Below are 26,214 nucleotides of genomic sequence, written 5' to 3'. Positions count from 1 at the left end.
CCAGATTTTTATAATGTTTCGTTATTACAACACTGTGTTTCTCTTCGCGTCATTTCATTTGTCGTCGTTCCAATTTTATAGGGAAAAACACCAAATCTCGCTGAAAGTAATACCGTAATATTAATAATTGAATGTTCATATTAAAATATACAATACCAATTTTCAATTAGTGTAGTATATTTTGTCGGTATTTAAGAAATAGCACTCTCAGAAGGGTTTTAAAAATCACCGTCAAAGCACATTTGCGGCTTTGGTGGTGGTTGTTTTTGTATGCAGACAGAGTGTATAACACAATCGAAATTCGAGTCGTAACAAATAAAAAGTGCATAATTCACATTAATTATTCTTAAGTTGTGTAAAAAGTGAATAGTAAAATGGCTTCGCCATCTCCGGCGAATAGTCCTATGCCTCCACCTCAGGCACCAAGTCCTATGGGACCACCTTCGCAAAGCCCAGCTCCGTCGCCATCGCCTCATAGCCCATATCCCCCTGGCCCTCAAGGTCCTTCGGGCCCACCTCATGGACCTCCACACATGCAAGGGCCACCACCAGGGGCCGGGCAACATGGTCCTCCTCCTCCAGGTCATCCCGGTGCCCCCTACGGTCATCCAATGCAACATGGCCCACCACACGGTCCTCCTCACGGTGCCCCACCTCATGGTCCTATGTCGACGCAACAACACGGTGTTCCACAACATGGCCCTCCGCCTCCGGGTCAACATGGACCTCCAGGAGGTCAGGGACCACCTCAGGGTCCTCCAATGAATCACGGGCCTCCTCCTGGCCATGGGGTTCAACCACATGGAGTACCGCAACAACAACCAAACCAAGGTGGTCCCCCACACCACAATGGACCTCCTGCGCAAGGACCACCTGGTCCGCAAGGACATCATATGCCACCTCACCATCAGCCTTTGGGTAATGTAGCATACATGAAACAGTTGCTTGAAAAGTTTTTTTTTAACACTTTCAACATTTACAGGTCCCCATATGGGGATGCAAATGCCACCCCAAGGACCCAACATGCCTCCAATGGGCTTTCCCTCACACGGCATACCACCAAACGTAAGTTAAAATGTATTACTACTCATCTTTTATTTCCATTAATTTTTCGTATACTCCCACAATATTGTGCTATTTAATTTCATATTCTTTAATTTGATCGGCTTCCTCAATTAATTTTTGCATATCCTTTAAGAGGTCCTCAGTGCATGCACATATTAAATCAGGTTTCATTATATTAAATGTCATACCACTAGTATGCCTGATAACTCCACCGGCTTCAGTTAAAATAACAGCACCGCCAGCTATATCCCAAGGCTGCAAATCTTCGACATGAAAACACTGAAAGCGACCACTGGCTACATAGCATAGAGTCAATGCGGCACATCCAATGCCTCTTGTACTGGAAAACAATGTAAATATGTTCAATCGATGCTGCAATAATATGTATAGAAAACTTACCCAGTAGCATTTGAAGCCAATTTGCATAAACGCTTCACATTTTTATCTCTTACTGCGGCAACATGAATTAGGGATACCTCAAGGCCAACTACTGCATTGCTAATCTAAAAGGAAATCGTGACATGAAATAATAACACAACTCTCATTAGGAATATGGAAAGTTTGGTGGATTTATACAAAATTTTAAGATTAGACAAAATCTTTATCAGCCAAAAAAAAAAAAAAAATATATATATATATAGCCATATATGTATATAGATATGATTACATATTTTCGACATACAAAGATAAGAATGGAAAATATTTTAATACTTACTGAAGTTACTTTTGAGACATGTATAGGTTCACCATTCAAATATGCTCCGTGGCCTTTACGAGCCGAAAACATCTCATTCATAATAGGATTATAGACAATACCCACTACCAGTTCTTTATTGATGGCCAATCCTACCGATATACAGCATAATGGTATTTTATTTATAAAATTCGTTGTGCCATCAATGGGATCTATTATCCATGTTGGATCATCTGTTAAAGTAGCAGTGAAATTTTTAGCAGCCGATTCTTCTTCTCCAATTATTTTCGATTCAGGGAATTCATTTTGAAATCCGTTAATTAAAATTTCTTCAATTTGTTTATCGTAGACGGTAACCAAATCGTAAAAGGCAGATTTTACTTGAAAATTTGATTCGGTTTTATTGTAACCTTCACGCATAAGATGACCACATTTAGTGACCAAGTTTATAGCAACGTCATAATACTTTTTTAATTGTTCCTCTGCTAGAGGGGGCATTTTGGTAGTAATAATAATTTGCCTATTCTATTCAAATATAATAATAATAATAATTATTATGTGGATTTCCTTTAGGTCGTGTGCAGCGGATGATTTCTTTTTGTTATGCTAATTAATTCGTTTGTTACGTCGCAATGTTATTTTTCGTTCTTCACTCGAGCAACAACTTTAGTAAACTACTATTAAATGAGTATTAAGAAGTTTATTGATAGCAAAAGCAAAAAATATTCGTTGTACATATATTCAATGTGTTCATTGTTGTAGCCTCAAAAAGAGAGCAAATAATCTATAGGGTTGCCAACTGTTAATTTTATTTAAGAAACAGTATAGACAAAATTGTCTATAGAAATAAAATTTTGCCAAAAATGTTCTATAGAAATAAAATTTTAACAAAATTTTCTATAGAAATAAAATTTTGAAAAAAATTTCTATAGAAATAAAATTTTGCCAAAAATGTTCTATAGAAATAAAATTTAAACAACATTTTCTATAGAAATAAGATTTTGACCAAATATTCTATAGAAATAAGATTTTGCCAAAAATGTTCTATAGAAATAAAATTTTGTCAAAAATTTTCTATAGAAATAAGATTTTGACCAAATTTTCTATAGAAATAAGATTTTGCCAAAAATGTTCTATAGATATAAAATTTTGCCAAAAATTGTCTATAGAAATAAAATTTTTCCAAAAATTTGCTATAGGAATAAAATTTTGCAAAAATTTTCTATAGAAATAAAATTTTGCAAAAATTTTCTATAGAAATAAAATTTTGCAAAAATTTTCTATAGAAATAAAATTTGCAAAAATTTTCTATAGAAATAAAAGTTTGCAAAAATTTTCTCCGGAAATAAAATTTTGCCAAAAATGTTCTATAGAAATAAAATTGTGACAATTTTTTTTACAGAAATAAAATTGTGACAAAATTGTCTAAAGAAATAAAATTTTGACAACACTAAAGAAATAAAATTTTGACAAAATTTTCTATAGAAATAATGCTTTGCTGATGTCTCAGATTAACTATTGTATCGAGGTGGTATCTTGTACGTTTCGGTATAATAGGTCTAAGATTGCTGATCCTGAACAGGGTAGTGCGTTATGTTTTTGGGTTGCGTATTTTTGAACATGTGACAGATAAGGTAATTGATTTTCTTGGTTCTTCATTTGAACCTTACGTTTTGACACGGAGATTAATGTTTTTCTATAGGATGAAAAGAAATGGTTTGTTACATGAACTTCTTCAGGGATTTGTTTTTTCCAGATCGGTGAGAAATCCACAGTTAATTATACCACGAATAAATTGTTCTCTTTTTGAGAGGGGGTTTATTGTCACTACTGCTAGGGTTTGGAACAATCTTCCTGTAGCAGTAAGGGATTTTTTTTGGGCTTCCAGAGAATCAATTTAGGAACTTGCTACTGACTAGTTTGAAATAATATGTTTAATGTCGGCTGTTATATACCAATGGTAGGTGCTAGCTTACTTTTATTAATATTAGTGTTCTATGTGACTTTGGTGGAGTGGTAGGCATGGTAGGGTAATTTAAGTATTAATGATTAGTATTGATAACTTTACAATTACTATTAATGTATTACTGTTTTAAGAACTATGCGATTTATTGGCCACGAATGCTTACTGTATTGTTAAATAAATAAATGAAATAAAATTTTGATAAGCCTCTTGTATGAGCAAAATTCACCCGATCCGATGGAAATTGAATTGATACTCTAATAGCTATAGCCATTCCTAATTGTTTATATACTCCTCTATATAAAACGATTAAGAACTAGAGATGCATACCTAGGTATTTATTCTGTTTTTAGTAGAACAGTCTTTAGTAGAACTTTCTACGGAATCCATGGTGAAACGGACATAAAATTCGGCCTGGACGAACTTAGGGCCATTTATACTTGTTTTTATTAAATTTTCCTAATTTTTGTATACATATTTTTGTTATGATAGAACTTGGTTTTGTTAAGTAAAACAAAATTTGCAAAAAAAAAATATATATATTAAAAATTCCAAATTTTATTTTGACCAACAAAAACTATATGAAATCCAATTCATTATTTTGTAATTACTTATCGATTATTTCCATTGCCAACCGATATTTCTTTGTCGGCTTTTCGTACCATTTGCTCCAATTCCCTTCGTAAGTTTTCAGTGCCAGCACATATTAAATCGGGTTTCATAACATCAAATTCTCCACCATAAGTATGCCTTACTACCCCACCAGCTTCCTTAATTAGCAAATAACCGGCTGCACAATCCCATGGATACATATCCTCGACAAGATAACCATCCAAATTACCAGCTGCAACCATGCATAAAGAATCTACAACGCAGGCATAGGAAAGTAATCTAAAAAAATAGAATATTATTAAAAATGCAAGTGAATAGTATTTACCTTAAATGATATAACTGAGTTTGATGATGACAATGTAAGTAAAATTTATAGAAAAACAAACAAGACTCTGTTGCCCATACATGAAATTGGTTCACTGTTGTATAAAGATGTTAAACAAGAATATATGCATTATCTAAAATGTAATTAGTTAGTTGATTTACAAAATAAACAAGTATGAGCTAAAAGGCGGAGGGTGTAGGCCACTGAATTAGTATAACGCTATATGAATTTCATTTATAGTTCAGAGGTATGATTAAATAGAAGAGTTTGGACCAAAATTTTAAAAAGGATTGTTTTTTATTGGATGTAATATTAACATATTTGCCAAATTAGACTAACACACCATTATGGCTGGGTTTTATCTCTATTGGTTTGGAAATTTTCACAAAAAGATAATATGTATATTTTGAAATTACCTTCTACATTGTGAGGCCACATAATAAATACGCTTAATATGTTTATCTCGTATAGATGACTCGTGTAACAGAGATACTTCATAACCCACATTAGCCATGTTTGCCTATAACGTAAAAACTTTATTCACTTCTGATTTATGCGCTTGATATTCCTTACATGCATGCAATCGCTAACCCTTATCTGTTTGCCATTGCAGTAAGCACCTTGTCCAAGTTTTGATGTGTAGATTTTATTCTGCGCCGGCGTATTGACTATACCCAAAACTATTGCCTTATTTACCATTAGACCAATAGATATACAAGTATGGGGTATTTGTTTAATGAAATTGGATGTTCCATCAATGGGATCAATAATCCATGTGGGAGCATTTGTTAACTCCTCTGGTATATTATTATGATTTTTGGCAGTGTCTTCTTCTCCGATGAATTTGTGCGTTGGATATTTTTTCAATATTTCTGAACTTAGGAATTCTTCAATACGATTGTCATAGTCTGTAACCACATCGCGGACATCGCCTTTAATATCGACACGTTTATTAGCTAAGTTATAGCCTTCCATTAAAAATTCCCCAGCTTTTAAAGCCAACGGATAAATGAAGTCATACCATTCATTTATAAGTTCAGTACTAGTCGTCATTTTTGTTTCACAGTTCAATTGCAATCCCAAAACAATATCGAAACAAATGTTAATTGTGAATAAAGAGATATGTCGTTAACTCAATTGAATCTGGTTGATGTTGTTGCTGTGGTTGTTTAGGCAATACTGATAAGCTTTCGATTGTCAACCCAACTCTTGAAGTCATAACGAGTTTATATACACATTGAATTTAAGAAATTAATTGTAGTAGCTCTCAGATTTCTCAGATAATTGTCTTTTATTGACTCTCCCTCTCCAACAGCATCGTCATATTTGATTTTTATTAAAAGTCTGTGTTATCTGCAAAAAAAATAATTGAAATTTAACAGAGTGTATATTAAGTATATTTTACCAACCCTAGAAGGACGTTAGAATCTGAAGTAAATGGTATCTAGATGATATCTTTCGAATTCGGTAGGGAATATTTTATCGTTTTATTTTTAAACCAATTATTTTTATTTAATAACACTAAGCCTTCATGGCCAAAGCATTTTCTGAAACTACTTGGAAAAATCGGATTTTATTGTCTTTTGAAACGACCTCGACGCACGGTTGCCACAGTTGGTAGAATTCTACCAAAAATGGTAGATTTTTTACTGCTTAGTAGAGTTTTTAATGTTTTGGTTGATTTTGCAATTCATAAATACAAATAAAATTTTGACATGATTTTCTATAAAAATAACATTTTGACAAAATATTGTATAGAAATAAAAATTTGACAAGAAATAAAATTTTGACAAAATTTTCTATAAAAATAAAATTTTGACAAAATTTTCTATAAAAATAAAATTTTGACAAAATTTTCTATAAAAATAAAATTTTGACAAAATATTTTATAGAAATAAAATTTTGAGAAAATTTTCTATAGAAATAAAATTTTGAGAAAATTTTCTATAGAAATAAAATTTTGACAAAATTTTTTATAGAAATAAAATTTTGAGAAAAATTTCTATAGAAATAAAATTTTGAGAAAATTTTCTATAGAAATAAAATTTTGACAAAATTTTCTATAGAAATAAAATTTTCTATAGAAATACAATTTTCTATAGAAATAAAATTTTGATAAAATGTTCTATAGAAATAAAATTTTGACAACTATTTCTATAGAAATAAAATTTTGACAAAATTTTCTATAGAAATAAAATTTTGATAAAATTTTCTATAGAAATAAAATTTTGCCAAAAATGTTCTATATAAAATATGGCAAAAATTTTCTATAGAAATAAAATTTTGCAAAAATTTTCCATAGAAATAAAATTTTGACAAAATTTTCTATAGAAATAAAATTTTTTATTGAAATTAAATTTTGCAAAATAAGATTTTTTGTTTTCTTCAAATTTTGGTAGATTAGTTTTGTCCCGAGTGGCAACCGTGCTTCGACGCACTTTTTAGATTCTAGACAGAATCCTAAATTATAAATCTCAATATGTTTCATTCATTTTTTACAATTTAATATTCATATTTTTATGACTACAACTTTATTGGTTATGTAATTTACTATAGGGCCCTCCAAATGTTCCTGGACAGGGTCCACCTGGACCACCCGAACGTGCGGGACAAGAAAATCTACATGCTCTACAACGAGCCATTGACACTATGGAAGAAAAGGGTCTTCAGGAAGATCCACGTTACACCCAATTGCTGGCCATAAGAGCCACATCAAAGCATCAACATTTGACCAGTAATCAAATAAATATGTTGAGAACACAAATAACTGCTTACCGTTTGTTGGCACGTAATAAGCCCATCTCTTTGCAAATGCAACAAGCTTTTCAACAAGCAGCACAACAACAAGCTGCTGCGGCTGTAGCACAACAACAACAGCAACAGCCTCCAAATACTATACCAGGACATCCGGGTGTGCCGGGGCCAGCTCCTTGTCCAGTACCATCTCAACAGCCTGGGCAGGTTGGAACGCCACCGCAGTGTTCCACACCACCAGCAGCATCACCTTATGGACAACCGCCTAATGTAAATAAAATGCCACCACTTCCACATGTGCAGCAGCAGCCTGGACAAATACCCCCAGGGGGAATGTCACAACAAATGCCTGCAAGTGTTCAGGATATGCATCAGAAACCAAATGGTGGTATGCCCAGCGGACCTCCTATGCTAGGTGGTGGAGGGCAGCCGCCCATTTCATCTCCTATGCCAGCGACCATGGCTGCCCAAGGCATACGGCCACCTGGACCAGCAGGTATGCCACCACAGGGGGTACCAAAACATGGGGCACCACCCCCTCAACAACCAATGCCCAAACCGAATCGTGTCACAACCGTGGCCAAACCTCAAGGCCTGGATCCCATAACTCTGCTACAGGAACGGGAAAATCGTATTGCTTCTCGTATTGCATTAAGAATGCAAGAGCTACAGAGATTACCAGCAACAATGCCCGAAGATCTACGACTACAAGCTGCCATAGAATTGAGGGCTTTGAGAGTCTTGAATTTCCAACGTCAATTGCGGACAGAGATTGTGCAATGTACTCGAAAAGACACAACATTGGAGACAGCAGTAAATATCAAGGCGTACAAACGAACCAAACGCCAGGGATTACGTGAGGCAAGAGCCACCGAGAAATTAGAGAAACAGCAAAAACTTGAAGCCGAACGTAAGCGCAGACAAAAACATCAAGAATTTTTGGCTGCTGTATTGCAACATGGCAAAGACTTCAAGGAGTATCATCGTAATAATAAGGCTCAATTGGCTCGAATCAATAAGGCAATTATGAATTATCACGCCAATGCCGAGCGGGAACAGAAGAAGGAACAAGAACGTATTGAAAAAGAACGTATGCGTCGTTTAATGGCCGAAGATGAAGAGGGTTATCGCAAATTGATTGATCAAAAGAAAGATAAGCGTTTGGCCTTTTTGCTATCACAAACAGATGAATATATTAGCAATTTGACACAAATGGTGAAACAACACAAAGATGACCAAATGAAAAAGAAGGAGGAGGAACACAAACGACTGTTGCAATACAAGAAGGAGCTGTTGATGAGTGGAGATTTCATGAATATTGATGATAGTTGTATTGCTGCCGATTTACATGTTACCGTGGTTGAGACGGCCACAGGCAAAAAACTAACGGGAGAGGAGGGACCAACATTGAAGAATTTGTTGAAATGGTTGGAACAGCACCCAGGATGGGATTGGGCCGAAGATGAGGAGGAGGATAATAAGGATGAGGAAGAGTTGGCCAAGGCAAAGCAATCGGAAGAAAAGGACAACGAAACCAGCTCTGGCGAAATGAAAGATATAGCCGAGTTGGATAATGATAAACGATCCGATGAAGAAGTACAGGAATTCATTAAGAAAGTCAAAGTGGAAGACGATGAATATCGTACCGAGGAGCAGACTTATTATAGCATTGCCCATACCATTCATGAAAAGGTCACTGAGCAAGCTAGTATTTTGGTTAATGGTAAATTGAAGGAATACCAAATTAAAGGTCTCGAATGGCTTGTCTCCTTATATAACAATAATCTCAATGGCATTCTGGCCGATGAAATGGGTTTGGGTAAAACGATTCAAACCATATCCTTGGTAACATACCTGATGGATCGTAAAAAAGTGATGGGACCTTTCTTGATTATTGTCCCCCTTTCGACATTGCCGAATTGGGTATTGGAATTTGAGAAATGGGCCCCTTCCGTAAGTGTTGTTAGCTATAAGGGGTCTCCGCATGGCAGACGTTTGTTGCAGAATCAAATGAGAGCCACCAAATTTAATGTCCTACTTACCACTTATGAATATGTCATCAAAGACAAAGCAGTGCTGGCTAAAATCCAATGGAAGTATATGATTATCGATGAGGGTCATCGTATGAAGAATCATCACTGTAAATTGACACAAGTGCTGAATACTCACTACATAGCTCCATACCGTTTACTGTTGACCGGAACTCCATTGCAAAACAAATTGCCAGAATTGTGGGCTCTATTGAATTTCCTTCTTCCTTCTATATTCAAATCTTGTTCCACATTCGAGCAATGGTTTAATGCTCCCTTCGCTACTACTGGCGAGAAAGTAGAACTCAACGAAGAAGAAACTATTTTGATTATTCGTCGTTTGCATAAAGTACTTCGGCCATTCCTTTTGCGTCGTTTGAAAAAGGAAGTGGAACATCAGTTGCCCGATAAAGTAGAGTATATTATCAAATGCGATATGTCTGGTTTGCAAAGAGTGCTATATAAGCATATGCAAAGCAAGGGTGTATTGCTAACTGATGGATCCGAGAAGGGTAAACAGGGCAAGGGCGGCGCCAAAGCTCTTATGAATACTATAGTGCAGCTGCGTAAACTGTGTAATCACCCCTTCATGTTCCAGCACATTGAAGAGAAATTCAGCGATCATACTGGTGTCCATGGCATGGTTTCGGGTCCCGATCTATATCGTGTCTCGGGTAAATTTGAATTGCTCGACCGCATTTTGCCCAAACTAAAGGCAACCAATCATAGAGTATTGCTTTTCTGTCAAATGACCCAATGTATGACTATCATAGAGGACTATCTTAGCTGGCGCCAATTTGGCTATTTGCGTTTGGATGGTACCACCAAAGCCGAGGATCGTGGAGAACTCTTGCGTAAATTCAATGCCAAGGATTCGGATTACTTTGTATTTTTGTTGTCCACCAGAGCTGGTGGTTTAGGTTTGAATTTGCAAACTGCTGATACTGTTGTGATTTTCGATTCGGATTGGAATCCCCATCAAGATTTACAAGCCCAAGATCGTGCCCATCGTATTGGCCAGAGAAATGAGGTACGTGTTCTACGTTTGATGACTGTCAATTCGGTGGAAGAACGTATTTTGGCAGCAGCTCGTTACAAGCTAAATATGGATGAAAAAGTTATCCAGGCTGGTATGTTCGATCAGAAGTCAACGGGCAGTGAACGTCAACAATTTTTGCAAACCATTTTACATGCCGATGATGCTGACGAAGAAGAAGAGAATGAGGTACCCGATGATGAGATGATTAATATGATGATTGGCCGCAGTGAGGAAGAAATTGAATTGTTCAAAAAGATGGATGTCGAGCGTAAATTGGAAGATGAACGTTTGCATCCGGGTCGTGAGCGTTTGATTGATGAATCCGAATTACCAGATTGGTTAACAAAGGACGATGATGAGGTTGAAAGATGGCATACCTACGATGAGGATACTATATTGGGTAAGTGTCACTGTATATTTGAATGTGTGATTATTGTTGGAAATTGCTAAAGCAAAGCAAATCGATTATTTGGATTTAACCAGTAATTTAACCCATTACTGGAGGAGCTAGATTTAGGGTCGGGCCCAAAAACAAGAAACTCTAAAACTTTATTGAACGCTCCGGCATTTTATCAAACAATGGTCCAATTTATAAAGAAATGCAGTGCTCTGGCCTTTAAGGCCATGAAATCTAAAAGAAGCTATTTTCTATGTACCCAAAAACTACATAGCTGTCATTCGGTATTTGAGATAGTGGGCTCACCAAACTTGGAATAGAGCAGCATTATTTTAAAATAAATCGTAAAATCGTATCTGGAGTTATATTCCACCGTTACATTTGTTCGAACTAGTATTGGCTATCAAACTTCATTATTTTATAGCTTTTCAAAAGTTAAAAAAAAATCTGAAAGCCCTCTTTGAGGCTTTACTACATTGGCCCGCGTTCCACCTTTTATATAAAATTGGCCCAATTGCGATATAGCATTTTTTCTTCTTTTAAACGTAATATCAACTGAAATTTTCAGGTCGTGGATCACGTCAACGCAAAGAAGTCGATTATACCGACAGCCTTACCGAGAAGGAATTGCTACGAGCTATTGACGACGGAGTGGAATTTGACGAAGAAGACGAAGAGGAAGAAGCCAAACGTAAGAGACGTAAACGTAAAAATCGCAAAGATGATTCGGACGATGATTCTCTGGCAGGACAATCGATTAAACGTAGACGCCGACAAAATATCGACAAGAAACTTAAAAAACAAATGTCGAAAATTATGTCCGCTGTCATTAAATATACTCATGATGATGGACGTATATTGTCCGAGCCTTTTATGAAATTACCTTCACGGCAAAGATTACCGGATTATTATGACATAATTAAACGTCCCGTTGATATAAAGAAAATCCTGCAACGCATTGAAGACTGCAAATATGCCGATTTGGATGATTTGCAAAAAGATTTTGTGCAACTGTGCCACAATGCACAAATTTATAATGAAGAAAACTCTCTCATCTATTTGGATTCTGTGGAAATGGAAAAGGTATTTGTTAACGCGCGCCAGCGTATAACAGCTGCAGCAGCAGCTCAAGCAGCATCGGCTGCCGGAGGTGAGGGTGGTGGTGGTGGCTCAGATAATTCCGATAACGAAGAGGAAGAAACACAGGATAATAATTCAGATGATGAAGAAATAGCAACAACATCAGCAGCTGCAGTTAAAATGAAATTGAAGCTCAATAAATCGGTGACCAGCACACCATCGACGCCCACACCATCAGCCTCAGCACAGGCGCCTGTAAGTGCTTCCACTAGCAAAAAGCAAACTAGACGCAAACGTTCTCAAAAGAAATATACTATATCGGATGATGATGACGATGATATGGATTAGCTACCACTTGGAGTGGTATTTTCTTTACAACAACAACAACAACAAAATGTGGAAAGAATTCATGGGAATTCCTAGGATTCACATGATCGAATGACCATCGTTGTCAGCAAATACCGTTTAGTTTTCTTTTTTTTATAATTTTTAAACGTATAATAATTAATTTGATTTTCAATACTAAGCTTAATATCTACGTACTTGTATTTATTCAGATATTTAAAATAATTTTTCTCTTCTCTGCCGATTTGTAAAATTTCGATTATTCGCTTTGTATTTTCCTATAAATATTGGCGTGCATATACATAATATACCTATCTTGTAAAATCCTCAACTCTAATACATTTCAAAATTTATTCAAATACATTACAGATAAATAATAAATAATAATTACAACAAAATTTCTCACAGATGTTTATATATTTTTTCTAACGAACTACAACCTCGGTTGCCACAGTTTTTTCTATAGAAATACATTTTTACAAAATTTTCTATATAAATAAAATTTTGACAAAATTTCCTTTAGGAATAAAATGTTGACAACATTTTCTATAGAAATCAAATTTTGACAAATTTTTCTATAGAAATAAAATTTTGACAAAGTTTCTATGGAAATTAATTTTTGAAAAAAAAAATCTATAGAAATAAAATGTTGACAAAATTTCTATGGAAATAAATTTTTGAAAAAAAATCTATAGAAATAAAATTTTGACAAAACTTTCTATAGAAATACAATGTTGACAGAATTTTCTATAGAAATAAAAATGTTGACAAAATTTTCTATAGAAATTAAAAGATGACAACATTTTCTATAGAAATAAAATTTTGACAATATTTTCTATAGAAATAAAATTTTGATAAAATTTTCTATAGAAATAAATTTTTGACAAGATCTTCAAAACATACATAAATAAAAATAAATAAAATAAAATTTAGAGAAAATTTACTATAGAAATAAAAATCTGATAAAATTTTCAACAATAAGATATTGTTGTGTGGTAAAATTTTGGTAGATTATTTTTGGCTCGAGTGGCAACTCATCAAATAATTTTGTAAGTTTCTTACAAAATTATTTGATGAGTTGTTTAATTTATTCTATAAGGAAATCTGTTTGCCAGCGAAAATTTTTCGAAATTGGTGCTCTATATATTTAAATAGCAAGGCACTATTGACTACATTTGCTAAATATTTCTTCTATGAACTTAATATTAAAAAGAGATAAAATAAAAGACAAAATGACAAAAAATATTTGAAATATTCGTTTTTTTTTTTATTTTACAAGTTATAGTTACAATATTATACAAAAAATTTATTTAAATTTCTAAAAGACGGACAACTAGAACACTATAGCTGTGCTTCGTTCACAATCTTAAAAAATAGCATTTACATGTATTTCCATAGGCTAACAAAGACAATCCTCAGTTAACACAAGATGAGTATCATTTAAATTTCAACTTGAGGGTAAATCCGAAATCTCTTCATAAGTTCAACTTGGATTGCAAAACGTCTTCTTTTCCTATACATAAAAAACTGTCATTCAAGTTAATTCTTGCAGGATTTGTTTACTGTAAATAGACATGCGAGAAATCGTTCAATTCTCAAAGCACGAACTTCGACCATAACAATGCTAAACAGTCTTATGTATGAGGATGGAATTTTGAAACTTTTACATAAAATACAATTCGACAAAACAATGTTAAGGTATATTACAAAAATAAGACACTATATAAAAAAACATAGACACGACTAGATCCAATGCTAGCGTTCAGGCCAAAATTTCATTGTGAATACTGGTATACAAACTCCAGTAATTATGCTTGATATTAGGTTAACACTATGATTGTCAAGAATTCTCAAGCCACTTATATATCGTACGCCTTTGTCTGGCTTATCTACAATTTTTTTCTCTTCATCAATACCGGAATATTGTAGTGTAGCCCCTAGGATGGAATCAATCAACGATCCATAAAGCCCGGCAATACCTCCCCATACTATCAATGGCCATTGGGGTGGGGAAATCAACATCATATGAACGGGAGCAGTAAAATATACAGTTATAAAATAGGTAAATCCAACTGCAACTCCTGCCATAAAACTAACTAATATGCCAATAAAAGAAACTCCACCATTTGTTCCGCGTGGTACTTTCCTAAAGGATGTAATTAGAAATGGATCTCCCTCCGATAAGACACTGCCAAGTTCACTAGCCCATGTGTCACCGTTACAGCTAGCAAAAACAGCTGAAAAATTAGATATTTCAAATGTTGCCAAACAAAATTCAATGGCAATCACTTACACATCACAGCTATACCAAGCCAACTAGCTCTATAATCTTTCACAAAATTAATGGTCCTTTCACTGCTACCAACATCTATTAAATATAAAATAGCCATCAGCAATGCCATACCTGAGTTACATAAAACTTGTACCCAATTGCGTTGGCCTTCCCCTAGAGGTATATATGATAAAACTGTTAAGTATTTGAGTATCTTTATTACCAAAAAACATACACACCTTCTTTGAAATCCTTTTCAATTTTTCTTTTCATATGAGAACGAAATTTTGTGGCCTTTGATGATGTGAAGAAAAATGTGGCTAAACTTGCAAAAAACGCATGATTAGCTATGGATAATATAATAGCAGTTATAATTCCTAAGGCAGCTCCGGATTTGTTCACGGATTTTCGTTTCAAGGCAACAACCATCATAAGAAACGGAACGGCAATTGAAAAAAGCCATCTCGTCGGTGGTATAACGGGAGATTCTGAAAAGGTTAGAAAAATGTATTATTTTCTTTATAAATATTATAATTGTCCAATTGATTTTGCCGGGAAATTGCTATGAAATTAAGAGGTAGTAAAGAAACTCCCAGCAATCAAAACCCCACTAATTTAGCAGTAGTATAGAGTACCTCTAAAAGGGAACTTTTATAACGAACCATATATTTGAGGGGAGCACCACCTCGCATATATGCTTTCCTGTTTGGGATTAAATCCATATACTATTTTCCATAATGTGGATATGCCAAAAATTGCACATCGATAATTTAAGTCTTCTGTATGAAGTTATCATTAAAACTTTCATATACCCCTTGTCAGTACATCTTCAGGAAAGGAAGTGTGCAACCTGGACGTAAAAACATTTTATATTTTGGCTCTTGTAAAGTAAAACATAATTAGTGAATTAGGTCGGCATTGTTGATCCCGGCAACTTTCTCTTCTTATAAAACCCACCTTCGAATTCGTTGCTCCATAATTTTGACATAAACGAATTACCAAGCCACATAAACAATGATATTGGAATTGAAAGTGCACAGAACAAAATTGGAAGCCAATCATGAATATTTAGAGGCATATTTTATTTCGATTAATTGACGGTTTAGGGAAGACATGCAGGATGATAACCTGCGTGAAGATAGCGACGTCGCTAACTTTCGATAACAGGGTTATCGAAAAAATAACAGGGTGACACAGAGACGACAAAAACTGAATTAATATAAGACGGACAGACAGAATATTTAATGAAATTTATGTATTTCCGTGCTTAAAAACAACGATTTATACACAGAATATGATAGAGAACACCTTTACCTACAATTTGGTGTGCCACATGTGCCTGTTCAATGTTATTTAGCTTGGTTATTATTGGGTACTGGTGGTCAGGACACTATTTCCCACGTGGAGTCCAGGAATGGACTTCGTACACAAAAGTGACAACGGATATTGATAGAGGGCATCAATACCTACAATTTGGTATACCACATGTATCTGGGAAACGCCGAGTGTAGAACAAAATTTTCCAGAAACTGTTGGACGCACTGGTGGTCAGGACAGTATTTCCAGCGCTGAGGCCAGGAATGGACTTCGTACACAAAAGTGACAACGGAACTTGGTAGAGGACATCAATACCTACAATTTGGTATACCACATGTATCTGGGAAACGCCGAGTGTAGAACAAAATTTTCCAGAAACTGTTGGACGCACTGGTGGTCAGGACAGTATTTCCAGCGCTGAGGCCAGGAATGGACTTCGTACACAAAAATGACAACGGAACTTGGTAGAGGGCATCAATATTTACAATTTGGTATACCACACGTATCTGGGAAACGCCGAGTGTAGAACAAAATTTTCCAGAAACTGTTGGACGCACTGGTGGTCAGGACAGTATTTCCAGCGCTGAGGCCAGGAATGGACTTCGTACACAAAAGTGACAACGGAACTTGGTAGAGGACATCAATACCTACAATTTGGTATACCACATGTATCTGGGAAACGCCGAGTGTAGAACAAAATTTTCCAGAAACTGTAGGACGCACTGGTGGTCAGGACAGTATTTCCAGCGCTGAGGCCAGGAATGGACTTCGTACACAAAAGTGACAACGGATATTGATAGAGGGCATCAATACCTACAATTTGGTATACCACATGTATCTGGGAAACGCCGAGTGTAGAACAAAATTTTCCAGAAACTGTTGGACGCACTGGTGGTCAGGACAGTATTTCCAGCGCTGAGGCCAGGAATGGACTTCGTACACAAAAGTGACAACGGAACTTGGTAGAGGACATCAATACCTACCTATAATTTGGTATACCACATGTATCTGGGAAACGCCGAGTGTAGAACAAAATTTTCCAGAAACTTTTGGACGCACTGGTGGTCAGGACAGTATTTCCAGCGCTGAGGCCAGGAATGGACTTCGTACACAAAAGTGACAACGGAACTTGGTAGAGGACATCAATACCTACAATTTGGTATACCACATGTATCTGGGAAACGCCGAGTGTAGAACAAAATTTTCCAGAAACTGTAGGACGCACTGGTGGTCAGGACAGTATTTCCAGCGCTGAGGCCAGGAATGGACTTCGTACACAAAAGTGACAACGGATATTGATAGAGGGCATCAATACCTACAATTTGGTATACCACACGTATCTGGGAAACGCCGAGTGTAGAACAAAATTTTCCAGAAACTGTTGGACGCACTGGTGGTCAGGACAGTATTTCCAGCGCTGGAGCCAAAAATAAACATTAAACACGAAAAGAAAAACATAACTTAAAATGGGATTTAATAACTTAAATTCTTTCATATGTACAAAGATCATTTATTACATATTTACAATTAATATCATGTTTTTTCTTTTCAATAATTATTGTTATGACATGTCGATCGTGCAAAGGGTGCATATTTAAAGCACGTGTTTCGTAAGTTATCTTAGTAACTCTGCTAAAAGTGTTATAACACATAACAAAATGGCGGACTGGTGTATAACAGATTCCATGGCATATGTGTGTAAGGTAGTTGCACTTAAAGAGCTCATTACACATATTTTTGTTTTCATTAAAAATGTAGATTATTAATTGCACATAAAATAATAAATTGATTTATGGGTAGAATAAACTACATTCATTAAAAATGTAGATTATTAATCACACATAAAATAAATAAATTGATTTATAGGAAGAATAAAATACTTCCTGCGAAAATTGAACAAAATTGTACTTCACATTTTGAGATTTGGACAAAGCGTTGTTAAAACTAGGAAAACTTATTGCCTTGGTGTACTTTATAACTACAACTCAAGAAATTGTACTCTCTCATAGAAGAAAAACTGAATCAAATGTAAAGGAAAAACTATTAGCGCCAAATCATTACCATTTTTACCATACAGTAGTTCTTTTTGACAACTTTTGGGAACCGTACTAAAAAATTCTTTTGCTTTAGTTCATACTGAACTTATATGTACGGTCATTGAACTTTATATCCACGTTTGGTTCATAACATGTTTGATACATACTTAAAAAAAGTAAAAAATCATTGGGCTGTCGAAAATTTCCAAAACATAATAAAATTTAACTACAAACAAATAATTTCTTTGCACTACAAATAAGTTAAAAATAAGTTGTTTTGCTAAGACAGCTTAAATTTACAAATAAAAAAATTATTAACAATGTGAACGTAGTATGATTCTACGTTCACATTGTGATTGAAATCTTTCGTTTTCGAGAATTTTGCCTTTCAATACAAAAGTGAGATATCAAATTATATAAACATTCATATCTAGTGTGAACATAGTACAGTAGTACGTCCTCATTGCAATTTTACTTTTTCGAGATTGGCAAATAGCAGTTTCATATTAATAATATGTTCACATTATATGTCTACTTACAATGGATTTCAGTTGAAATATCTACGGATTTCAGTAGTTTTGCAATTGGATTTCAACAAAATCCACTGCACTGTCATACACAATTGGTGATCACATCAGATGTAAAGTACAATGCCTATGTATCAATTGCAATCAATCAATGTATCAATTGCATTTTGTTCGTATTTTGCCAAAAATAAAAACTCCATGATGTGATCACCAATTGTGCATGACAGTGCAGTGGATTTTGTTGAAATCCAATTGCAAAACTACTGAAATCCGTAGATATTTCAACTGAAATCCATTGTAAGTAGACATATAATGTGAACATATTATTAATATGAAACTGCTATTTGCCAATCTCGAAAAAGTAAAATTGCAATGAGGACGTACTACTGTACTATGTTCACACTAGATATGAATGTTTATATAATTTGATATCTCACTTTTGTATTGAAAGGCAAAATTCTCGAAAACGAAAGATTTCAATCACAATGTGAACGTAGAATCATACTACGTGGTATACCAAATTGTAGGTATTGATGTCCTCTACCAAGTTCCGTTGTCACTTTTGTGTACGAAGTCCATTCCTGGCCTCAGCGCTGGAAATACTGTCCTGACCACCAGTGCGTCCAACAGTTTCTGGAAAATTTTGTTCTACACTCGGCGTTTCCCAGATACATGTGGTATACCAAATTGTAGGTATTGATGTCCTCTACCAAGTTCCGTTGTCACTTTTGTGTACGAAGTCCATTCCTGGCCTCAGCGCTGGAAATACTGTCCTGACCACCAGTGCGTCCAACAGTTTCTGGAAAATTTTGTTCTACACTCGGCGTTTCCCAGATACATGTGGTACACCAAATTGTGGGGAATAATGTCCTCTATCCAGCTCCGTTGTCACTTTTGTGTACGAAGTCCATTCCTGGCCTCAGCTCTGGAAATACTGTCCTGACCACCAGTGCGTCCAACAGTTTCTGGAAAATTTTGTTCTACACTCGGCGTTTCCCAGATACATGTGGTATACCAAATTGTAGGTATTGATGTCCTCTACCAAGTTCCGTTGTCACTTTTGTGTACGAAGTCCATTCCTGGCCTCAGCGCTGGAAATACTGTCCTGACCATCAGTGCGTCCAACAGTTTCTGGAAAATTTTGTTCTACACTCGGCGTTTCCCAGATACATGTGGTATACCAAATTGTAGGTATTGATGTCCTCTACCAAGTTCCGTTGTCACTTTTGTGTACGAAGTCCATTCCTGGCCTCAGCGCTGGAAATACTGTCCTGACCACCAGTGCGTCCAACAGTTTCTGGAAAATTTTGTTCTACACTCGGCGTTTCCCAGATACATGTGGTATATCAAATTGTAGGTATTGATGCCCTCTATCAATATCCGTTGTCACTTTTGTGTACGAAGTCCATTCCTGGCCTCAGCGCTGGAAATACTGTCCTGACCACCAGTGCGTCCAACAGTTTCTGGAAAATTTTGTTCTACACTCGGCGTTTCCCAGATACATGTGGTATACCAAATTATAGGTATTGATGCCCTCTACCAAGTTCCGTTGTCATTTTTGTGTACGAAGCCCATTCCTGGCCTCAGCGCTGGAAATAGTGTCCTGACCACCAGTGCGTCCAACAGTTTCTGGAAAATTTTGTTCTACACTCGGCGTTTCCCAGATACATGTGGTATACCAAATTGTAGGTATTGATGTCCTCTACCAAGTTCCGTTGTCACTTTTGTGTACGAAGTCCATTCCTGGCCTCAGCGCTGGAAATACTGTCCTGACCACCAGTGCGTCCAAAAGTTTCTGGAAAATTTTGTTCTACACTCGGCGTTTCCCAGATACATGTGGTATACCAAATTATAGGTATTGATGCCCTCTACCAAGTTCCGTTGTCATTTTTGTGTACGAAGTCCATTCCTGGCCTCAGCGCTGGAAATACTGTCCTGACCACCAGTGCGTCTAACAGTTTCTGGAAATTTTTGTTCTACACTCGGCGTTTCCCAAATACATGTGGTATACCAAATTGTAGGTATTGATGCCCTCTATCAATATCCGTTGTCACTTTTGTGTACGAAGTCCATTCCTGGCCTCAGCGCTGGAAATACTGTCCTGACCACCAGTGCGTCCTACAGTTTCTGGAAAATTTTGTTCTACACTCGGCGTTTCCCAGATACATGTGGTATACCAAATTGTAGGTATTGATGTCCTCTACCAAGTTCCGTTGTCACTTTTGTGTACGAAGTCCATTCCTGGCCTCAGCGCTGGAAATACTGTCCTGACCACCAGTGCGTCCAACAGTTTCTGGAAAATTTTGTTCTACACTCGGCGTTTCCCAGATACGTGTGGTATACCAAATTGTAAATATTGATGCCCTCTACCAAGTTCCGTTGTCATTTTTGTGTACGAAGTCCATTCCTGGCCTCAGCGCTGGAAATACTGTCCTGACCACCAGTGCGTCCTACAGTTTCTGGAAAATTTTGTTCTACACTCGGCGTTTCCCAGATACATGTGGTATACCAAATTGTAGGTATTCATGCCCTCTATCAATATCCGTTGTCACTTTTGTGTACGAAGTCCATTCCTGGCCTCAGCGCTGGAAATACTGTCCTGACCACCAGTGCGTCCAACAGTTTCTGGAAAATTTTGTTCTACACTCGGCGTTTCCCAGATACATGTGGTATACCAAATTGTAGGTATTGATGTCCTCTACCAAGTTCCGTTGTCACTTTTGTGTACGAAGTCCATTCCTGGCCTCAGCGCTGGAAATACTGTCCTGACCACCAGTGCGTCCAACAGTTTCTGGAAAATTTTGTTCTACACTCGGCGTTTCCCAAATACATGTGGTATACCAAATTGTAGGTATTGATGCCCTCTATCAATATCCGTTGTCACTTTTGTGTACGAAGTCCATTCCTGGCCTCAGCGCTGGAAATACTGTCCTGACCACCAGTGCGTCCAACAGTTTCTGGAAAATTTTGTTCTACACTCGGCGTTTCCCAGATACATGTGGTATACCAAATTATAGGTATTGATGCCCTCTACCAAGTTCCGTTGTCATTTTTGTGTACGAAGTCCATTCCTGGACTCCACATGGGAAATAGTGTCCTGACCACCAGTACCCAGTAATAACCAAGCTAAATAACATTGAACAGGCACATGTGGCACATTAAATTGTAGGTAAAGATGTTCTCTACCATATTCTGTGTAAAAATTTTTAACATTTTTAACATTTTTAAGCACGGAAATACATAAATTTCATTAAATATTCTGTCTGTCCGTCTTATATTAATTCAGTTTTTGTCATCTCTATGTCACCCTGTTATTTTTTCGATAACCCTGTTATCGAAAGTTAGCGACGTCGCTATCTTCACGCAGGTGGATGATAATGGTAAGAAGAAACAAATATTTCAGTTCGTAAGGGTTGCCAAAACAAGAATTTTTATGCGGAAACTTTAAAAAGATCCCAGACAATTTTTTTATGTCACTTGTGAGTCGTTCATATTATACATGTGAACAACATAAAATACATGGCAACGTTGACTTCAAATCAAAATAAGTTATTAGATAGAATCAAGACAATAAGAAGCAGCCTTTCCTCTAACAATGAGGGATTTGCATTTGGTTTTGTGAATGTATTTCGTAGAAAAGAATTGTGTATATTTATTTGGACATTTTACACTAGAAACATGGCAATGAAGATGATTCGTGCCAGCCTTGCCATGTCTTATATATAAAATCCCCATAAAAGTCGTCGAAATGAAAGTACTTTTTGCCATACAAATTAAAACGCGCTCCAACTGTCTAACGCAGGGTTGTTGATTGATAAATGGGAAGCAAGGAAAGAAAAATTTATCTGTGGAGGACATTTGGGATCCTAGCTAAATTATATATAATAAAAAGCAAACGGCGCTAAATATTTGCTGAACTTTCAACTTTATAGCCATAGCATGTACTAAGTGGAGAAAATTATTGACAAAAAAACACCAAAATAAAGGAGGTGTGTGAATCATAAAATAACCCTGCGAATCTGTATTCTTAAGGACCAGCAATGTATCAAAGTGCTTGTAACGTCGCAACCACTGGCTCATGTGCACCTAATGCCGAAGCTGAACGTGAGGCCGAACGTCAGAATGCCTTAATGTCACAACAACCACCAACCCAGCCTATTGAGCCGGATTACAGTGGATTTGATATTGTAAAGGCTACGCAATATGGAGCTACATCAAGGGTCAAAGAGTTGATAGAAGCTGGTTGGGATGTCAACCAACCGGACAGTGAGACTGTAACACTTTTGCATTGGGCTGCAATTAATAATCGACGCGATATCATAAAGTATTTTCTGGAAAAGGGGTCCGTAGTAGATGCATTGGGTGGTGAATTGAATGCAACACCATTGCACTGGGCCACACGTCAGGGTCATTTGGGAGCCGTGGTGTTGCTGGTGACAGCTGGTGCCGATCCTCGTATAAGAGATGCTGAGGGGTGTTCGTGCATTCACATTGCTGCACAGTTTGCTCATACAGCCCTGGTAGCCTATTTCATAGCAAAAGGTGTAGATCCTGATTTGCAAGACCGTGGTGGAATGACAGCTTTAATGTGGGCTGCTTGGAAAGTAAGTATTATTAAAGCTCCAGATGATTCCACATTTTTCACATTTATAAAATTTATTGTACACATGAGAGGCAAAAGATTATTTTGACACCGAAAATTGTTTATTTAGGTTTGTGCATTAGATCCTGTACGCCTATTACTTACGTTGGGTGCTAATCCTGCAATGGTTGATTACACACATGGCAATACAGCATTACATTGGGCTATTTTAGCACGCAATTCAACGGCCATTAGTACTTTAGTATTGAAATCCAAAGCTTCCTTAGATGTACCCAATTTGAGAGGTGAAACCCCTTTGGCAATGTTGGAAGCACAATCGGGCTCCGTCTGGATAGGGGGCAAAGTAATGGAACGTGTTAAAGATGCCTCACTGTCATCACAACAGCGTCGTAGTATAATCACCCGAATCAAACACGACAAGCGTTTGCGTTGGTGGTCAATGGTGGCATGCCCATTTACTGCCTTCTATTTAGCCGGTATCGTTTTTACTCTTAACACGTTGTATATTATTAAGTTCTTTTTGTTAGTGTGTTTATACGCAATATTCCATACTCTGGGTAAAACACTGTTTGACGATCACTTAATGGCCTTGCTACCATTGAGTGTTTACTTAGCGACTAAATCATGGTTTTACATAACATGGTTTGTTTACATCATCGATGCCGTGTCGTTTCTGACCACATTGCTCTTTCTAATATGTTCCGGTGGTTTGTGGGTATGTTTCATTAAGTCATGGAAAGGCGATCCAGGTATTATACAGCCAACTCAAGAACAACGATTTAAGGTTAGTGCATAGGTTTGAATATCTATCGAATTTTCTAATTCGAAATTTTGTTCCATACCTTTTAGACTATTATCGAATTGTCAGAGCGTGGCGGTATTGGATTTGAGCCCTCTTCATTTTGTTCAGGATGTCTTGTTCGACGTCCCATAAGATCCAAACATTGTAGCGTTTGCGATCGTTGTGTTGCCCGCTTTGATCATCATTGTCCCTGGGTTGGAAATTGCATTGGCCTAAAAAATCACACCTATTTTATGGGATTCTTGTGGATGCTCTTGATTATGTGTGGATGGATGCTGTATGGTGGTTCATATTACTATATGAATACCTGTAATGTTCATTTCGATGGTAAGTTTTTTTCACATTTCTAAATTATTAAAAATATATATAAGGTTTTTTTACATACACTATAATTTTATCAGTTTTTATCTGAAAATTGAGATTTCTTTACTATTTAAATTTATTTGTTTATTCCTTTTGTTTTTAATCAAACCGAAATTCATCTTTTTCCCAAACCAAACTTTATCCAAGTCAACCATTTTTATTTAAATTTTTTTTTGGAATGAAAAATTGTAATTTAACGCTTGAATAGAACTATTGCCCTTTTTGATATATGAAAGGGACTATTTGAAAATTCGACAAATATATATTTTGCATAAGGACTAAGGGGAAATTCTAACTAATTAAAAACAGGAAATATAATTTTTACTAATGAAGAAGTGTATACAAAATTCCAAATAAAAAAGGAAATATAATTTTTACTAATGAAGGATTGTGTACAAAATTCCGACGACTCGTGTGTCTATACTAGAGCGGACATTTGATAACGATTACTTTTTTTGTCTGCAACCAGGTCAAGTCCAGGATATCGATCTATGTGTTGTTAAAGCTATCATATAAAAAATATTCAGATTTGCTTGCCTTGTAAGATTTTGAAAACTAGAATTGGGTGTCTTCGCATAACCCCGAAAAGACCTACTAACCCGGTTTAGGGACAGTTTTTGTATATCTACCGACAAATTGATATTGTTCCATATTTTAATATAAGTCTGAATTTTGATATTTTCTCCAAATGTTAAATGGAATGGAATATGTAGTCCCCATATAGATCGAATTTCCACTTTTTCAATTTCCATTTATTTCGTAATACAAAGCCAATGAGGCCAAATAAAAAAAAAACAGTAGTGAAGACTTAATCTTATCTGATTTGGAGAGTCACCGTGGCACACACATGAGATTTTGGTTCTATTCTAGTTTTCACCAAACACCAAAATGTTTTTCAGGGATATTGAATATTTTCTCTGCGATGTTGACGGCATTTCCTTTCGGACTTGGGTATAACAGAGACCTTTCTCATTTGGAATAGCATAGAATCGTGTAGCTCTCATTGATAAGAAAAAAGTAAATAAAAAAGTTTGCCTGTAATGACAGCCACCATATCCTAGATATCCCATCCAACTGAATTATTTTTCATTATGAATCTCGCTTTATTTTAGATTCAAGAATAAATATTTTCTTGGCGGTTTATATGGCATCCATTTTATATGCAATGACGCAGATGATATTCATATTTTCGTATAGGCTCATTTAGACCCGTTGTTTTTAACCTTGAGGCAGCCATACCCAGCAAAAAAAATTGGAAGTTGTTCCAAAGGTACAACTTTAAAAAAGCACTCCTAAAAATGTTCTTTATTTTAACCACATAGGAAGTTCTTTTAAGTCAATTTTTTATAGCTCGCTTTTTTCATATTTTTAATCAGTAATTTTAACTTTTTTTGTCTCGAAATAGGTTAATAACAGAATACAGTCTAGAAAATTTGCGTATTTTTGAAAATATTTGAGGTCAAACGTTTCAGACAAGCATTAAAATGCATAAAAAAATTATTAAAATTATTTATTTGGCAAAATATTACAAAATTTTTTAATTCACATCCAAAACACTGGATTCGAATCACAGCTTAATAAGTTATGCAATCTCAGTGCAACGGCTATTAAAATAGAGGACATCCGTCCTATGACAAGCCCTTGCTAAATTCATCGCTTCTGCGCCAGTTTTGCACCACTTTGTATCGACAAAAAGAAGATTTTCACTACTTTTTTGGCGACTCCTTTTTGCTGGGTAATTTCTTCTTGAAATTTGAAATTGAGGTTTTTTACGATCAAAAGGTTTATTTACGATCAATAAATTCTCACTGCAAATTGTAGTTATCATCAAACTCAATCGATCGATTTGATTCTCCATATTTGCGTATAAGATTCGCGTACTATATGTTGACAATTTCTCTAATTATAACCCAGCAAAAAAAGCGTCGCCAAAAAAGTAATGAAAATGTTCTTTTTGGATCCGGAAGTGGTGCAAAATTGACGCAGAAGC

The 26,214-nt window shown here is 35.9% G+C and overlaps 5 protein-coding genes across 8 annotated transcripts in view; 2 read left to right on the top strand and 3 right to left on the bottom strand.

Annotated features, from left to right (window-relative positions):
• Window positions 1–49: 49 nt before the first annotated feature.
• On the top strand, window positions 50–12,702 carry brm (ATP-dependent helicase brm). Its single transcript, XM_075307278.1, has 4 exons — window positions 50–918; window positions 983–1,065; window positions 7,216–10,882; window positions 11,448–12,702. The coding sequence occupies exons 1-4, from the start codon at window positions 375–377 to the stop codon at window positions 12,305–12,307; spliced, it is 5,154 nt and encodes a 1,717-aa protein (XP_075163393.1). The 5' UTR covers window positions 50–374; the 3' UTR covers window positions 12,308–12,702.
• On the bottom strand, window positions 1,067–2,447 carry LOC142236030 (uncharacterized). The gene is made up of 3 exons (XM_075307281.1): window positions 1,781–2,447; window positions 1,465–1,568; window positions 1,067–1,405 (listed from the first exon to the last, which is right to left on the bottom strand). Exons 1-3 carry the CDS (start codon window positions 2,255–2,257, stop codon window positions 1,135–1,137), a joined length of 852 nt encoding a protein of 283 aa, XP_075163396.1. The 5' UTR covers window positions 2,258–2,447; the 3' UTR covers window positions 1,067–1,134.
• Window positions 4,261–6,178, bottom strand: LOC142236029 (uncharacterized). 2 transcript variants are annotated; one of them, XM_075307280.1, is made up of 5 exons: window positions 6,069–6,178; window positions 5,681–6,012; window positions 5,233–5,591; window positions 5,076–5,179; window positions 4,261–4,613 (listed from the first exon to the last, which is right to left on the bottom strand). In XM_075307280.1, the coding sequence occupies exons 2-5, from the start codon at window positions 5,685–5,687 to the stop codon at window positions 4,334–4,336; spliced, it is 750 nt and encodes a 249-aa protein (XP_075163395.1). In that variant the 5' UTR covers window positions 5,688–6,012; window positions 6,069–6,178; the 3' UTR covers window positions 4,261–4,333. The 2 variants fall into 2 exon arrangements, with proteins under 2 accessions (XP_075163395.1, XP_075163394.1); XM_075307279.1 differs by having other exon boundaries at window positions 5,233–6,012; window positions 6,069–6,176.
• An 845-nt stretch (window positions 12,703–13,547) lies between the features above and the next one.
• LOC142237178 (transmembrane protein 19) lies at window positions 13,548–15,719 on the bottom strand. The gene is made up of 4 exons (XM_075308541.1): window positions 15,534–15,719; window positions 14,816–15,064; window positions 14,598–14,750; window positions 13,548–14,541 (listed from the first exon to the last, which is right to left on the bottom strand). The coding sequence occupies exons 1-4, from the start codon at window positions 15,652–15,654 to the stop codon at window positions 14,060–14,062; spliced, it is 1,005 nt and encodes a 334-aa protein (XP_075164656.1). The 5' UTR covers window positions 15,655–15,719; the 3' UTR covers window positions 13,548–14,059.
• A 6,120-nt stretch (window positions 15,720–21,839) lies between these two features.
• Hip14 (palmitoyltransferase Hip14) overlaps window positions 21,840–26,214 on the top strand; it is a 105,819-nt gene continuing 101,444 nt past the window's right edge. Inside the window, exons 1-3 of one of the 3 annotated variants that reach the window (XM_075308535.1) lie at window positions 21,840–23,060; window positions 23,169–23,843; window positions 23,909–24,188. In XM_075308535.1, coding sequence (XP_075164650.1) covers window positions 22,497–23,060; window positions 23,169–23,843; window positions 23,909–24,188 — 1,519 coding nt within the window. In that variant the 5' untranslated portion in view covers window positions 21,840–22,496. The remainder of the gene's footprint in view (window positions 23,061–23,168; window positions 23,844–23,908; window positions 24,189–26,214) is intronic. The other 2 variants (XM_075308536.1, XM_075308534.1) reach the window with 2 other exon arrangements.

This window comes from Haematobia irritans, chromosome 4 (assembly GCF_050003625.1).
Source record: "Haematobia irritans isolate KBUSLIRL chromosome 4, ASM5000362v1, whole genome shotgun sequence".
NCBI lineage: Eukaryota > Metazoa > Arthropoda > Insecta > Diptera > Muscidae > Haematobia > Haematobia irritans.
This window is presented reverse-complemented; position numbering and strand designations above follow the sequence as displayed.